A 14,912-nucleotide genomic window follows, 5' to 3' on the forward strand; every position below is an offset into this window, starting at 1 on the left:
TTTTAAGGGACGTTTACACTTCTTGTTTGGAAATTGTTTGGGTATTGGGTAGAAAAACTGAAAATCCTCCAATTATAAATTGTAATATACAAAATTATATATATATATATATATATATATATATTTTTTTTTTTTTTTTTTTTTTTTTTTTGCGGTACGCGGGCTTCTCACTGCCGTGGCCTCTCCCGTTGCAGAGCACAGGCTCCGGACGCGCAGGCTCAGCGGCCATGGCTCACGGGCCCAGCTGCTCCGCGGCATGTGGGATCTTCCCAGACCGGGGCACGAACCCGTGTCCCCTGCATCAGCAGGCGGACTCTCAACCACTGCGCCACCAGGGAAGCCCCCAAAATTATGTTAAACATTATTTTAAATACTCAGGTGTGCTTGAAAATGGGCTCAAATTAATAGACAGCTGAGACATACACATAATTCTAAATGCTTAATTGACTGGGACTTCCCTGGTGGCAAGGACACAACACTCCCAACGCAGGGGGCCTGGGTTCAATCCCTGGTCAAGGAACTAGACCCCACATGCCTCAACTATGAGTTTGCATGCTGCAACTAAAGATCCCGCATACTGCAACTAAAGATTCCACATGCTCCAACTAAAAGGTCCCGTGTGCCGCAGCTAAGACCCGATGCAGCCAAATAAATAAGTAAATAAATATTTTTTAAAAAATGAAATAAATGCTTAATTGACTATACCCATAGTGAAAAACTGGACTTTTTTTCTCATAAGAAATAAAGAACCAAGGAAAATTCTAATTTTGTCCCTAACTATGGTTGGGGAATAAAATGTTGCCTTGAGAATCTGTAATCAAAAGAGTGCCCTGATGTAGCTTTGGTGTTCTAATTAACAATATCAGCATGGCCCAACTAATTTCTGTTTGTAAACTCATATATATGGCAAATACAAATCTAATTATTTCTAGGGGAGCTTAACCTTAATTGAGGCTTCTACAAATATTCCTACAGTTAAAGTCCTCCAAAACAAGCACAGATTTCCCCCCTTCCAAAATGCCAACATCAGCATAAACAATAAACCAAAATGGAAACCTGTAAAGATTTATCATCAAAGTACAAGAAATGTTAATTAACATATTTAAATAGATGATAAGATACATAATACATGAGTAATCAATAGCTAATTATCAAAGAGATGCAAATAGGGCTTCCCTGGTGGCACAGTGGTTGAGAGTCCACCTGCTGATGCGGGGGACGCAGGTTCGTGCCCCGGTCCGGGAGGATCCCACATGCCGCAGGGCGGCTGGGCCGGTGGGCCATGGCTGCTGGGCCTGTGCGTCCGGAACCTGTGCTCCACAACGGGAGAGGCCGCGGCAGTGAGGGGCCCGCGTACCGCAAAAAAAAAAAAAAAAAAAAAAAAAAGATGCAAATAAGCTTTCTAGTACAGAAAATCATAAACACTGGAATAGAAGAGTAAAGAAATTTTAAATAGCTAAGACACCCCTGGAGAGAGAATATGTGAATTAGAAGGTAGATTAAAAAATAATACAGAATACTTCATAAAGAGAATAAAAGGATTAAATGGAGATCAAGACACCTAACAAATGGACTAAGAAAGTATAAAGTACATCTCCTAGGGATACCAGAAGTGGCAAACATTCCTTAGAAGTTCCTTTCACATGGTATCTGTTGGTGTAAATATTGATACCATGATTTTTCATGTTGTCTCCAATCTCTTTTATTCTGAATTAAGTTCTAAGGACACAAACATCGATATGGTGTTTAGTGTGCAGGATATTTATGCATGCTCAATGCCCAAGAAAGGGATGCGAGAGGTAGGTGTGGGCAGAGGGAGAAGTGCACATCTAACGCAGACCCTCCAAAATTACTTTCTGATCCCATGCTGAGTTCTAAAGGCCTGTTGAAGTCATTTCACATTGGTCCAACATAGCCAGATCTTTATGCCACCTCCTTGATCAGTCCTTGGAAGTGGGCCAACTCAAGAAGTACAGAACATTGGACAAGGTAGCTATGTGCAGCAGAGGTAACATCTAAAGTGGCTTATGGCTAAGGACTGGCAGTAAGTCTGTCCTTGTTTTGGTGTGCTGAGTGGTCCATCTTCAAGTCTATCAAAGTCTTATCATGATACTTAGGCTAGGAGTACAACACTACGTGGATGGTTACTTACTCTCACCACTCACTTTCGGCTTCCATTTGTTGATGAAAGGAGATTTACTGTCACAGTATTTGCATTGCTCTGTATACAATGTGTCTTTTTGTCTGCTATTATGATCTATATGCTAACTCTGTAGCTTTAATATGATGTGTCCAAGTATGCTCCCTGAATCTATGGAATCAAGGCTTTCCTAAATTCTGGATAATTATCAACCGTGTCCCTGTGAATATTATTATTCTAAAATTTAACAAGGTTACCACTTCTGGCATGCCTACAAAATGCACTTAATACCTTCTTAGTCCATTTCTTAGGTCCCTTGGCCTCTCTTTAATCTTCTACTTCATTTATCTTACTATGAGCTATTCTGTGTAATTTCTTTCATCTGTTTTCTAATTCACCAATTCTCCATCCAGCTGTGTCTCATCTGTTGTGTAAAATTTCTTGGAAGAAATTGACAAGAATACAATAATATTAGGGAACTTTAACGCCCCACTTACAGCAATAGACAGATAATCCAGATAAAAAATCAGTAAGGAAGTAGTGGCCTTAAATGACACATTAGACTAGTTGCACTTAATAGACATCTACAGGACATTCCATTCAAAAACAGCAGAATACACATTCTTTTCAAGTGCACATGAAACTTTCTCCAGGATAGATCACATGCTGTGCCACAACCCAAGTCTCAACAAATTTAAGAGGACAGAAATTGTACCAAGCATTTTTTCTAACCACACTGTATGAAACTAGAAAATGATTACATAAAGAAAAATGGGAAAACCACAAACACATGGAGACTAAACGATATGCTAGTAATAAACCAATGGGTCAGTGAGGAAATCAAAGAGGAAGTTAGAAAATACCTGGAGACAAATGAAAATAAAAATACATCTTTCCAAAACCTATGGGGCACAGCAAAAGCAGTTCTAAGAGGGAAGCTTATAGCCATACCGACTTACTTCAAGACACAAGAAAAATCTCAAATAAACGACCTACCCCAACATCTAAAAGAATAAGAAAAAAACAAACCAAGCTCAAGGTCGGCAGAAGGAAGGAAATAATAAATATCAGAGAGAAAATAAGTAAAAAAGAGATAAAAAGCAATAGAAGGGCTTCCCTGATGGAGCAGTGGTTAAGAATCTGCCTGCCAGTGCAGGGGACACAGGTTCGAGCCCTGGTCCAGGAACATCCCACGTGCCATGGAACAACTAAGCCTGTGTGCCACAACTACTGAGCCAGCTCTCTAGAGCACATGAGCCACAACTATTACCTATTACCCTATTCTTTAAGAAACCAACATAGGGAGAAAAAATGGAATCAATAAAAGGCGAAATATTTAAAAATGAAAATCAAATTACTTTCAAGAGTCTACAATAATACAATCAAAGGCATATTTAAATGTATTTATGTAGAAATAAATTACAGAAGTTGGACCAAAAAGGGACTTTAGAAGAATTGAAAAAATGGGGGTCATCAGTGTGGTTTCATCCACAGTGACTAGGCTTCCGATCAGGTTTCCTCTTGGACATTTAAGGGACAGCTAATTCTACTGCCAATAAAATGGTTTCAGTCATGAAGGAGGAAAAGCTAATTTTTATTACCAGAAAATGTAACGGAATGATACAAGCAGTGAAGAAAGCTTACTATTCCAATTTCTGAAGAGCTCCATTTACAAATGAAGATATAAAAATCTTACTTGAAATATTAGTAATCAACATCTTGCCATATTTGATGCAAAGAACAAAAGACATGTCCAGCACAGTCTCTGAATTCATATAATTAAATCACCATGATTAAACACCAGCCAGCAAACAAACCACAGGGAATGAAACGTTCCACTATACTCCATAATCTCTAAAGGCCAAATCTCCCAAGAAGGCTGTTACTGGATTACACCGTGTCACATTGTAACATCTGGCCCAATGGCAAAGAATCACATCCCTTTCCCCTCTCAATCTCAAAGGCTGCATGTGCCGGAAAGACTCCTATTACTTCAGCCCAGGACACCTCCTCACACTTTTGAGTCAATGGCTGTACCTCAGGAGCTGCAGGCTTTTCATTGGCTGAGACGGCCCAGAGTGGTGCTTGGGCTGCTCTGATTGGACACTTCCAGCATCCCCATGATGCCGAGGTGCAAGACATGAAGGTTTCCGTTTTCCAAAAACAGGACAATGTACTCTTGAGGGAAAAAAACAAATAAGATTAATCTGAACCAGTCACAAGTGTAACTTCAGTTTCTTCCACCTTGGATAGTTACTGTTTCTTGAACATTTTGCTTTAATTATTTCCGTGCTGTGTTTGGGTCCTTGATTCTGCTTTTAAATGATTTCCCTGATGCAAGTCATGTTGAAAAAGTTTGAATGGGGTATGTTTGTCCTGCTAATACTATTTTCTCAGAGTTGATGTTTATCTTTTATTATTTAAGCAGTAAAGCTCTTTCCCTTAGTTTATCATTTCAGTAAACCACACTGTTAGATCATGATTGCTCACTAGGTGCCCTTTCTCCTTAATTACCTTCTGAAGTCAAAAATCACATGTACTTATTCGGCCTTAGCCTCTTCAACATTAAACCCTATTATTCCTCTTTCTTAGATTTCCTGTGTGTCAGTCGCCCTTGAGCTTTACCTAGAGCTCTCTTGTCATCCGAAATTTTGTTCCAGGTGTGTAAGATCATCCTGAGGTACCTGCGGGATTTACCTGCGGATACTTTGGTGGTAGTTTTCCTTGGTCTCCTTGAGAGTCAAATTCTTTATCTGAAATATTTTCATAAGATTCATACCATGTTCAAGAATATAAATAAATAATATTCCCATTCCGGTGGCTCATTTATCATAAATCCTTAGTCTGATGTCCACAAGGACAGTTCTTGGGGGGTACTGGCCCAATCGAGTTCTATCAATACACTGGACCAAAGGAAAAAAGGCCTTTACAGTCCTCCTCGATCAGGCAATGGCCCCCTTCATAGCCACACAACTCAGAGTGGTTAAGCTCTCTCTAGTTTTCTGCCTTGCCCGATTCTTAATCCTGAGTTTGTGGGTTTCTGAAAACATTAAAAAAGATGCTGTTTTGTCTCTCCAGGATGGTGCAGTCCCTTTTTTCAGGGCCTGAAGAAAAGTTCTCATTTCTGTAGGTTGTCCATATTTTGTCTCACTGTTTAGCTGAGTGACATCCTTTTCAGGTTTTAGCATCCTAATCAATAGGGAAATTTACAATTTCTTTCAAAAGCAAAAAAGGAATACCAAACAAAACTGAACAAACATTGTTCAGCAAATCACAATGCATTTATAGGGACTACAATGAAAGAGTTTCTTCCCCCTTCACCTAGGTGGAAAGTCAGGAACATTTTTAAAATAAATAAAACTATTCACTGTTCAAATAGTTGAGGAAAATTACATGAGAGGGTTCACCTTATTTTCCCTTAAGCAGTCACGAATGTTCTCTATTTTTTTTTTTTTTTTTTTTTTTTTTTGCGGTGTGCGGGCCTCTCACTGTTTTGGCCTCTCTCGTTGTGGAGCACAGGCTCTGGACACGCAGGCTCAGTGGCCATGGCTCCGGGCCCAGCCACTCCACAGCATGTGGGATCTTCCCGGACCGGGGCACGAACCCGTCACCCCTGCATCGGCAGGTGGACTCTCAACCACTGCACTGCCAGGGAAGCCCTCTCTTTCTATTTTTAATCTAAGTATCTACAAAACGTTACTTAAAATGAAACATCAATTTTAGCACACAGAGAAAAGTCCTATCTATGCATTGCTAATTTGGAAGTGATGTGATATGAACTCTACCAGGGACGATGAATAAAGAGAGAAGGGCTACACGAAAATCCTGAGAAATACCACCCAGGTCAGCAGAAGCATTCAGCTGACCCATAGATACATGAGAAATAATAAATAATTGCTGCTTTAATCCACTAAGTGTTGAAGTAATTTGCAATGCAGTGATCGCTAAATGATACACAATTATGAAAACATTACATTTTTTCCAGATTTCTCAGGGTTTTGAATGCATTCATTCATCAAAAATATCTGTTTAAGTAAGATTTTCCATCAATAATCTATGCTTACATGTGTTGGAAGAGTTCAAAAACTGTAACTATACCACATCGTAAACATCAAACCAGTATTTATAGGTGAAGAGAACCAGTGTTCTCTTAATATAATTGAAGAGTCAAGAGATATGCTCACCTATAACTCAAAATTCATGTCTTCTGTGGGTTGAATACTCTCTCCCTAAATTCCTATGTTGATGTGCTAAACCCAAATACCTGACATGTGATTGTATACAGAGATAGGATCTCTCCTGGGAAATCAAGTTAAACTGCCTCCATTAGGATGATCCTTAATACAAAATGACCTGTATCCATATAAAAGGGGAAGTATGGACACAGAGACCGTCATATAGGGAGAAAACTGTGAACAGATAGAGGGGTTTCTCTGCCATCTTCACAAGCCAAGGACAGAGTCCTGGAACAGAGGCTTCCTTCTCAGCAGTCTGAGGAACCAAACCAGCTGACATCTTGATTTGGACTTCCGGCCTCCAGAAGTGTGAGACATTATGTACGTGTCTTTCAAGTAAAGGGACCTCTGGCATTTTGTATATCAGCCCCAGGTAAACACCACCATTAGAAACATACAACCAATCAAGCAAAGAAGCAAAGAGCAGGCAAATAATCAAACCTAATACCGTCAGTTTTTACCAAGGCTAAACATCCAGGAAGGCACTGACTTCTTCAGCCCGGAAAACCAGCTTGAATTCCGGACCAATGGCTGTAGCTCACCGTTGCTGGCCTCTCATTGGCTGACTCAGAGGCGAGTGGTGCTTAAGCTTCTCTGATTGGATCTCCCATCATCCGAGGCCTATATCACCAAGGTTGTTTTCAAAAATAGTAAAGCCTGGAAAAGAATAGACACAGATTACCTGAAGAAGTTAGAGTAGACCCTTCAGTTCCAAGATTAAAATTTTTCCGGGTAGATTAGAATCTGGGATAGATTTTTTTTCCCTTGAACTTTTTGGTTTACTTATTCGTTTGCTGTGTTTGGATCCACACTTCAAATGAATTCCATAACATGGGTAATGGAGAAAAGAGTTTGAATGGGATATTTTTGCCCTAGCAATACTATTTTCCACGCGTTGATGGTTCTAATTTGTGGATTAAGCATTACACTCTTTTCCTCAGGTTGTCTTTACAGTAAACCACACACACCATTAGATCGCAATTGCTCACTAGGTACCCTTCTTTCTGCAAGAACCCACGGAAGTGTATAATCACAATCGCTCACTCCCCCTTCCCATCTTCAACAACGAAAAATCACAAAATTCCCTTTATCTTCTTACCTTTCTAAATTTTGTATGTGTTGCTCACCCTTGCATGCCCAGTCTTCACTCTCCAGACCTATTATGCATATTAGGTAAACATATTACCTATTATATAATATGTATAAATAATGATCCTATTTCATTTCTGATTTCACAAAAGCAAAACACCCAAAGCACAATAGCAGTGTCCTGGTGTATTAGAGCTCTTATACTTTTTACAGAGACCATAGCTTTGAGACTAACATGCAAAAATAACCTTGGTAATGAATCTCTGTTTCATATGGAGAAAAACTGGCATTTTGATGCAGCAACCATTAGCATGATAGACATTAAGTGATTTTCTGAGGTCAACTCTTTTCAAAGTGGTCCACACTTGTTTCTCAGAAAAGGCACCTGGCTCTACCAAGAGTTTGGAGTTCTGAAATTTTTTTTCCAGTGTGTACAACAATTTCTATTTCTTACACAGAGGAAGGTATGCACCTGATTTCATGGTAGATTTTAATGGCAAGCTGTGCAGCAAGCTCTCTTTATTTCAAAACCTTTTAAGTTTCATCTTTCCCAAATAATAATAAGTAATGAACTTCATGAGGGGGCTTATTGGCCAAAATCCTAATTCTGCTGATCTCAAAGAGATCGCTGGAGGTAATATTGGCCCCCTTCATACTTGCAATTTTCTGTGAACTCTCTCTACTGTCTTATCCTGTCCCCCATTTTGCTCTTCAGCAAGTGGTGCTGTGACCAAGGTAGAATACTTTGTTTTTTGTCTCTCCACAGAATGAGCCCGAGAAATTTTTTAATTTTGCAACTTATATAGCTTTTGTCTCATTGTTTGCCTGAGAGAGACATCCTGTACTACCTTGTACATCCCAGTCAAAATGATTATTTACAACTGATTTTACATGTTCAAATGAAACACTTCACAATCATGAGGAAGTACTGGGCTTTAAAGCAAATCAGAATATACTGCACAAGACTGAAATCCCACAGATCATCCTCTCTCAACAGTCGTAGGAAGGTAGAAATCTGTTTTAAACAAGAAATAGAAAATCAGCAACTTCTTTGAAATTTGGCAGTACACTTATACAAAAATGACACAAATAAAAATCTTCATGGGACACAAATAAAACACAATGGAAAAGAACAGATATGAACCTTAACATTCAAACCACTTGAGGTAAAAGGAGACATATTAGGTCTTCTATTGCTGATAAACCTCCTCTAAACTGATGCAAGGGGCTGAAGAAATGACTTGCTCTGGATTTAAGTCATTAAATCCCCATGATTAAATATAAGTAAGGAACCAAAAAAAAAAAAAAAAAAAGCAAAGTTCCACAGTTCCTTTCCCCTTAATCTCCAGTTTGATTATCATACAAAGGCTATTATCTGTTCAGCCCTGGTCACTGGACAACATTTGGGGCCAATGGCTGTAGCTCACAGGCTGCCAGACCCCCAGTGGAGACAGGAGCTTGAGCTGCTCTCACTTGACACTCTTCAATGGATATAAAATTGCATGTCATGAAAGTTTGTATTTTAAAGATTCTCTGCTAGGAAAGAATTGATTGATACATCTGTAGGGATATTTCAAATAATTTCAACAACCAGGGATTTAGAAAAGTGAAATGTTTGTGAAAACTTTGTTTTGCCACTTCTGTAAGCTATTATCAGTTCCCATTTATATATTTAAATGTATGCTTAAACTGGGATATGTTGATAATGTATAATAGGGGTAGTTGATGTATATAACTGCTCCTCCACAATTTCTATTGCATATCACACATAAAATAATTCTGAAAGTTCCATAACACGCTCACACGAGGATGAGAATAAATTGGGAAGTGAAATTCATAGGAAAATAAGTTAGATCTCATAGAAATCTATAAAGCCTGACATAGAGAAAGCACTAAAACTGGGTTCAAGAAAAGGTTGGAATTTTGCAGTTTATCTAGCTTTTCTCTCTTTGGCTGAGAGTGACATCCTTCACAGGTTTGTACATCCTAATCCAGGGGTACTTAAAATTTCTTTTTAATTTTTATATTTTTTCTTAAAGTATAGGTGAGTTACAATATTATATTAGTTCAGGTTTATAACAAGTGATTCAAAATATTTATATATTATACTGTTTAAAGTTATTATTAAATAATTTCTATATTTCCCTGTGCTGTACAGCATATCGTTGTTGCTTATTTTAAAAGTGCAGAATGAATAGATTTTAATATACTGAAATATTAATTTCTAATGAAAACCATAGTAAATTACAAAGGATTGAAATCATAGAGTGCATTCTCTCTCTCCAATGATGTAGGAAATTAGAAATCAATTTTTTGAAAAATGGACTAGGAAAATCAACAAATCCTTGAAATTCAGCAACATATTTTTAGAAAAAGATTAGAAGAAAAGGCAATGCACCAAGAAGAAAGCACAATGGATATTAAATTCAATAAATATTATTAGAAGCATTAACATTCAAATTACTTGAGGTAGAGGAAGGAGTCATCTTAGTTCTCTTAACTGCTGAACTTCCCCCTCTTATTTTCATGCAAGGAGATAGAGACATGTCCCACTACCAGATCTGGTTGTGTGTACTTAAATCACCATGATTAAAAGCAAGTACTTGAAGGGAAAACCACAGGGAAACTATCACACCTCCTTCCCGCTCACTCTCCCGGCTGAGTATCACAGGAAGGCTGTTATTTGTTCAGCTCTGGACGCCCCACCACACTCTGGGCCAATTGCTCTGGCTCAGGGGCTCCCAGTCCCTCATAAGCTGCTGCTCCTCAGACTGTGGCTACAGCTGCTGTCATTGGATGATCTCATCATCCATGCAGAATTACAGTTCAGTCAAGATTTCTGGATAAAAACCGAAAAGTTTTAGGCATAAAAAAATAAAATCAGAGAAATCTGAATTATGTAGAATACTAATTTCACGAGGTATGGTGCTTGATTCTAGAAAATTAGATTATTTAGTTTTACACTGCGTTTGGGTCCTATTTTATGTACTTAACTGAATTCAGATTTGAGATATGTTAAAGGCGTATGAACGTGTAAGTGAGATTTTCATGTCCACTACTTCACTCTTTCAGTTACTATATCCCACATAAAAATCTCTGGATGATACTGCTATATACAGCTGGGAGAATGACAATAAAAATGGTCAGTGAATCTTGTATGGAAAGAATTTTGACCATAAAAATCCCTAAAATGGGTGAACAGAGAAACCACAAGTAGAAATGACCAGTTAGGAAAGTGACAAGGTGCATTTTGGCTAAGACTAGTTCGTGATTCTCTGTGGAACGAATGGCACTAAAGACATATACTCAAGCAGAGTGGATGAGGTTTATGGTATTTCCCTCATGGCACAGGGCGAAAACCCAGAGTGGATCGGACTCTTCAGAGCTACAGGTCTTTTCCCGCCAAATGAGTGGCTCTGAAAAGAGCCTTTGGTTTGAGATGCTCAGATGGTCCGGAGGCAGCTCATTTGCCAGTGGTGTATCTGATGACGGCCTTGCTGGCTTTGGACATGGCATGCTTGCCCAGCTCCCCAGGCAGCAGCAGGCGCACGGAGGTCTGGATCTCTCCAGAGCTGAGGGTGGAGCGCTTGCTGGAGCAGACCAGGTGCGCCGCCTCGTTGGCGATTCGCTCAAACATATCCTTAACGAACGAATCCATGACGTCCACGGCCTCCTCTGAGAGGCTCAGGCCCTCGTGGGCCTGCTTCAGCACCCTGGGGAAATAGGCGGCAAAGCTGTCGAAGCCATCAGAGCGGCGGCGGCTGCGGTAGCCGCGGCACTTCGGTGTCTTCTGCTTCGGGTTCTTTGGCTCGGCTTTGGAGGGCTCTGCTTCCTTGGTGGCCAGGCTTTCTTCAGACGTCTCAGGCGAAGGCTCAGACATGTCAGAACCGTCTCCCCCACAGCTCAGAGGGAAGGACAGTGCGGCAGTTGAGTGCCGCTGGCCCCGTTTATACTCCCTGCCTTCTCTGATGTCACGGGCAATGTTCATATCTGATTGGATAAAATGCAAAGCAGGGAGGCCTGTCACTAAGGCACCCCATGTCACGTGTGATTGGATGGCCCCCTGCTTGGCCTCCAGTCAACCAATCACAGTGGAAATCTGGTGACCTTTAAACTTTCCGTGACCTCTACCAGAAAATCTTTGAACTATGCCCCACGTAGGCAAAGTTCACCTCAGCTGATTTATGCCTACTATTTATGCATGAGAACTCTGAGAAGTTGTCACCTAAGCCACCTACATTGAATAAAACTCAGTTTGAGCTTCCTGAACGAGTCTGACCTCCCTAACTGAAGTCGTTGCCTCCATCAGAATGACTTTGGCCACTTGGCAGCCATTTTACTCCCACACAGAATCTTACCTTTCCATGGCTGAGCCTCCATGGCCTGAGCAGGAACTCTCTGACATGGTCTGCAGAGTGCTCCTCAAAATCATGGGACATAATTCACCAGCTATTACCTCCAATTCTTATCAAAACCTCCAGTGATCAGAATGAAGAGAATGACAAAACCACTTTCTGCAAAGACAGAACACAAACAGAAATGGGAATACTTACACATAAACACTAAAATTATTTAACATTTAGTAAATTTTAAATTCTTTTAACATTAATTAGGTCCCCAAAATACCACACATACTGGAATTGATGAATAAATGTGAGCTGTTATTTTAACAAAACTGGTTACTCTGAGTACTGAGAAACTGCCAGTGTGAGAGAAAAATAATCAATAAAATACCTAAGAATAAATGTACTTAAGTTAGTAAAAGACCTGTACTTGGAAAACTATAAGACACTGATGAAAGGAATTGAAGACATCACAGAGGGAAAGATATTCCATGTTTATTGGTTGGAAGAATTAATATTGTTAAAATGACTGTACTATCCAAGGCAATCGACAGATTCAATGTAATCCCTATGAAAATACCGGGGCATTTTTCACAGAACTATACAAAAAGTTTTTAAATGTGTGTGGAAACACAAAAGGTCCCGAATAGCCAAAACAATCTTAAGAAAGAAGACCAGAGCTGGAGGAATATGGTTCCCTGACTTCAGACTATACCAGAAAACTACAGTAATCAATCAGTATAGTACTGGCACTAAAACAGACGCATAGATTAGTGGAATAGAAGAGAGAGCCCAGAAATAAACCCATGAACTTACGGTCAATTAATCTACAATAAAAAAGGCAAGAATATATAATGGAGAAAAGACAGTCTCTTCAATAAATGGTGCTGGGAAAACTGGATAGCTAGATGTAATAAAATGAAATTAGAAAATTCTCCAACAGCAATCACAAAAATAAACTCAAAATGGATTAAGGACCTAAATATAATACATATCGTATTATGTAGGAAGTCGTTTTAAGAAAAAGAATCCATTAATATTTTTAGTGAGCTTTGTTTCTTTCACATTTATAAATTCAGAAATTAAATGGACACATTAGTTAAAAAAAACCCCAAAATATTCAAAATATACCATAATTGGTTTTGAAGTGATAACTGGGACCTCAGAGATGACTGATACATAGGAAATCTAGGATGGAGAGGGGAAAGGGAAAGTCTGATGTTGAAGATTGGAAAGGGGAGTAACAACTAGTAATTATTCACTTCAGTTGATTGAGGGAATACGGGAACCTAGTGAGCAATCACCTTGTAATGTTGTGGTTTATTGTAAAGGCAAACTGAGGGAAATGGCTTCACTGCTTAAATAACAGTTATAAGTCTCAAATCAGGGATGATAGTATTGATAGGAAGAGTATAGCCCATTCAGAAACCTTTTCACCATTACTGTGTTTATGGATTCACTTAAAAAGGGGACTCCAATACAGCATAGAAATAAGTGCAACAAAAAGTTCAGGAAACAACTTATTCCAGGCTGCCTAGAATCAGAAGTCTACTCCAACTCGTTCAGATGATCTAATTCTATTCTTTTCTAGGCCTTATTCTCTTGTTTTTGAAGTGGAAAACCTTCATGACTTGTAGCTCAACATCATGGGGATGGTGGGAGCATCCAGTCAGAGAGGTTCAAGTCCACCTCGACACCAGGTCAGCCAATGAGGGACCCAAACTGGTAGCCACAGTCACTGGGCCACTCACTCTATAGTGCGGTGTTCATGAATGAACCAGTAACAGTCTTCCTGGGATGTTCAGGTTTGGTGACAGTAGGGTAACAAGTGTGATTATTTATCTGCTGTTTGTTTCTTTGTTTTATAAATCTAATCAAGGTCGGGCTTCCCTGGTGGCGCAGCAGTTGAGAGTCCGCCTGCCAAGGCAGGGGATACGGGTTCGTGCCCCGGTCCGGGAAGATCCCACATGCCGCAGAGCGGCTGGGCCCGTGAGCCATGGCCGCTGAGCCTGTGCGTCCGGAGCCTGTGCTCTGCAACGGGAGAGGCCACAACAGTGAGAGGCCCACGTACCGCAAAAAAAAAAAAAAAAAAAAAAATCTAATCAAGGTCATTTAAATATTATATAAGTTTTCTAGAGCTTCTGTACAAAATGCTGGTGATTGGGTCACTTAAACAACATACATTTATTGTCTCATACTTCTGGAGGCTCTAAGTCCAAATCAAGGTTACATCTGAGTTGGATCTTATGCAAGGTGTGAATGCATAAGGGGCATCTATTCTAGGACCCTCTCCTTGCCTTGTGGATAGCTGAAATCTCCCTACACCTCCACACATTTTCCTCCCTATATGTATGTATCTATGTCTGATTTTCCCTTTTTATATGGATGCAACTCATTTGGATTAAGACCTACTCTAATGAACATATTTTAACTTGATTACCCAGTAAAGATTCCAAATATGATCACATATGAGTACGAGTATTTACAGCATAGATAGATGAATTTTAGAGGTACAAATTCAACCCATAGGAGATATGTATTCTGAGCTAAATATAGACATATCTCCTGCCTCTTCCATTTTATTAAGAGAACACTGGTGACCACTTAAGTGAAACAAGGTGGCCCTGCCACAGTCATTTTCACAATTATGTGAATGTTCAGTAATTTCATTTTAGTATTTTATTTCTTCTTATCTGTGAGGGAGAAGATACTCTGTCATTTTCAATTTTTAGAAAGTATTATGTTGCTTTACAGCTACATATTTTTCAATTTTTGTATTCCATTTGTACTTCTTTTTAAAAAGTTGTAATTATTTCCTATTGTGTAGGATATAAGAACCTGTAAAGTATATCACTCTCAGCCAAACACTGAGATAAATTCCTGATAATCTACAAAATCAAACTTTTCCTGAGCCCCTCAGAAGAGGGACAGGTCTCTACAGGACAGACTAAACAAAATACTTTTTTTAAATTGGCAGAGCCTTGTGAGATAAGGAAAAAGAATTGGGGTGCCGTGGCAAGATACTAGAGAGAGCTTCCCTGAGTAGTTCAGGTATGAAGGAGGCAGTGTCTTTTAAAGAATGGGCAGTGAAAGTCTGTGTTTTTC

General features: G+C 39.4%; 1 protein-coding gene across 1 annotated transcript; it reads right to left on the reverse strand.

Annotated features, from left to right (window-relative positions):
* Nucleotides 1–10,874: 10,874 nt before the first annotated feature.
* On the reverse strand, nt 10,875–11,452 carry LOC309798181 (late histone H2B.L4-like; the record flags this gene model as incomplete). Its single annotated transcript, XM_082646463.1, has 1 exon — nt 10,875–11,452. The coding sequence occupies one exon, from the start codon at nt 11,450–11,452 to the stop codon at nt 10,928–10,930; it is 525 nt and encodes a 174-aa protein (XP_082502589.1). The 3' UTR covers nt 10,875–10,927.
* Nucleotides 11,453–14,912: the final 3,460 nt, after the last annotated feature.

This window comes from Mesoplodon mirus (assembly GCF_964341445.2).
Source record: "Mesoplodon mirus genome assembly, contig: HAP1_SCAFFOLD_2019, whole genome shotgun sequence".
Lineage (NCBI taxonomy): Eukaryota > Metazoa > Chordata > Mammalia > Artiodactyla > Ziphiidae > Mesoplodon > Mesoplodon mirus.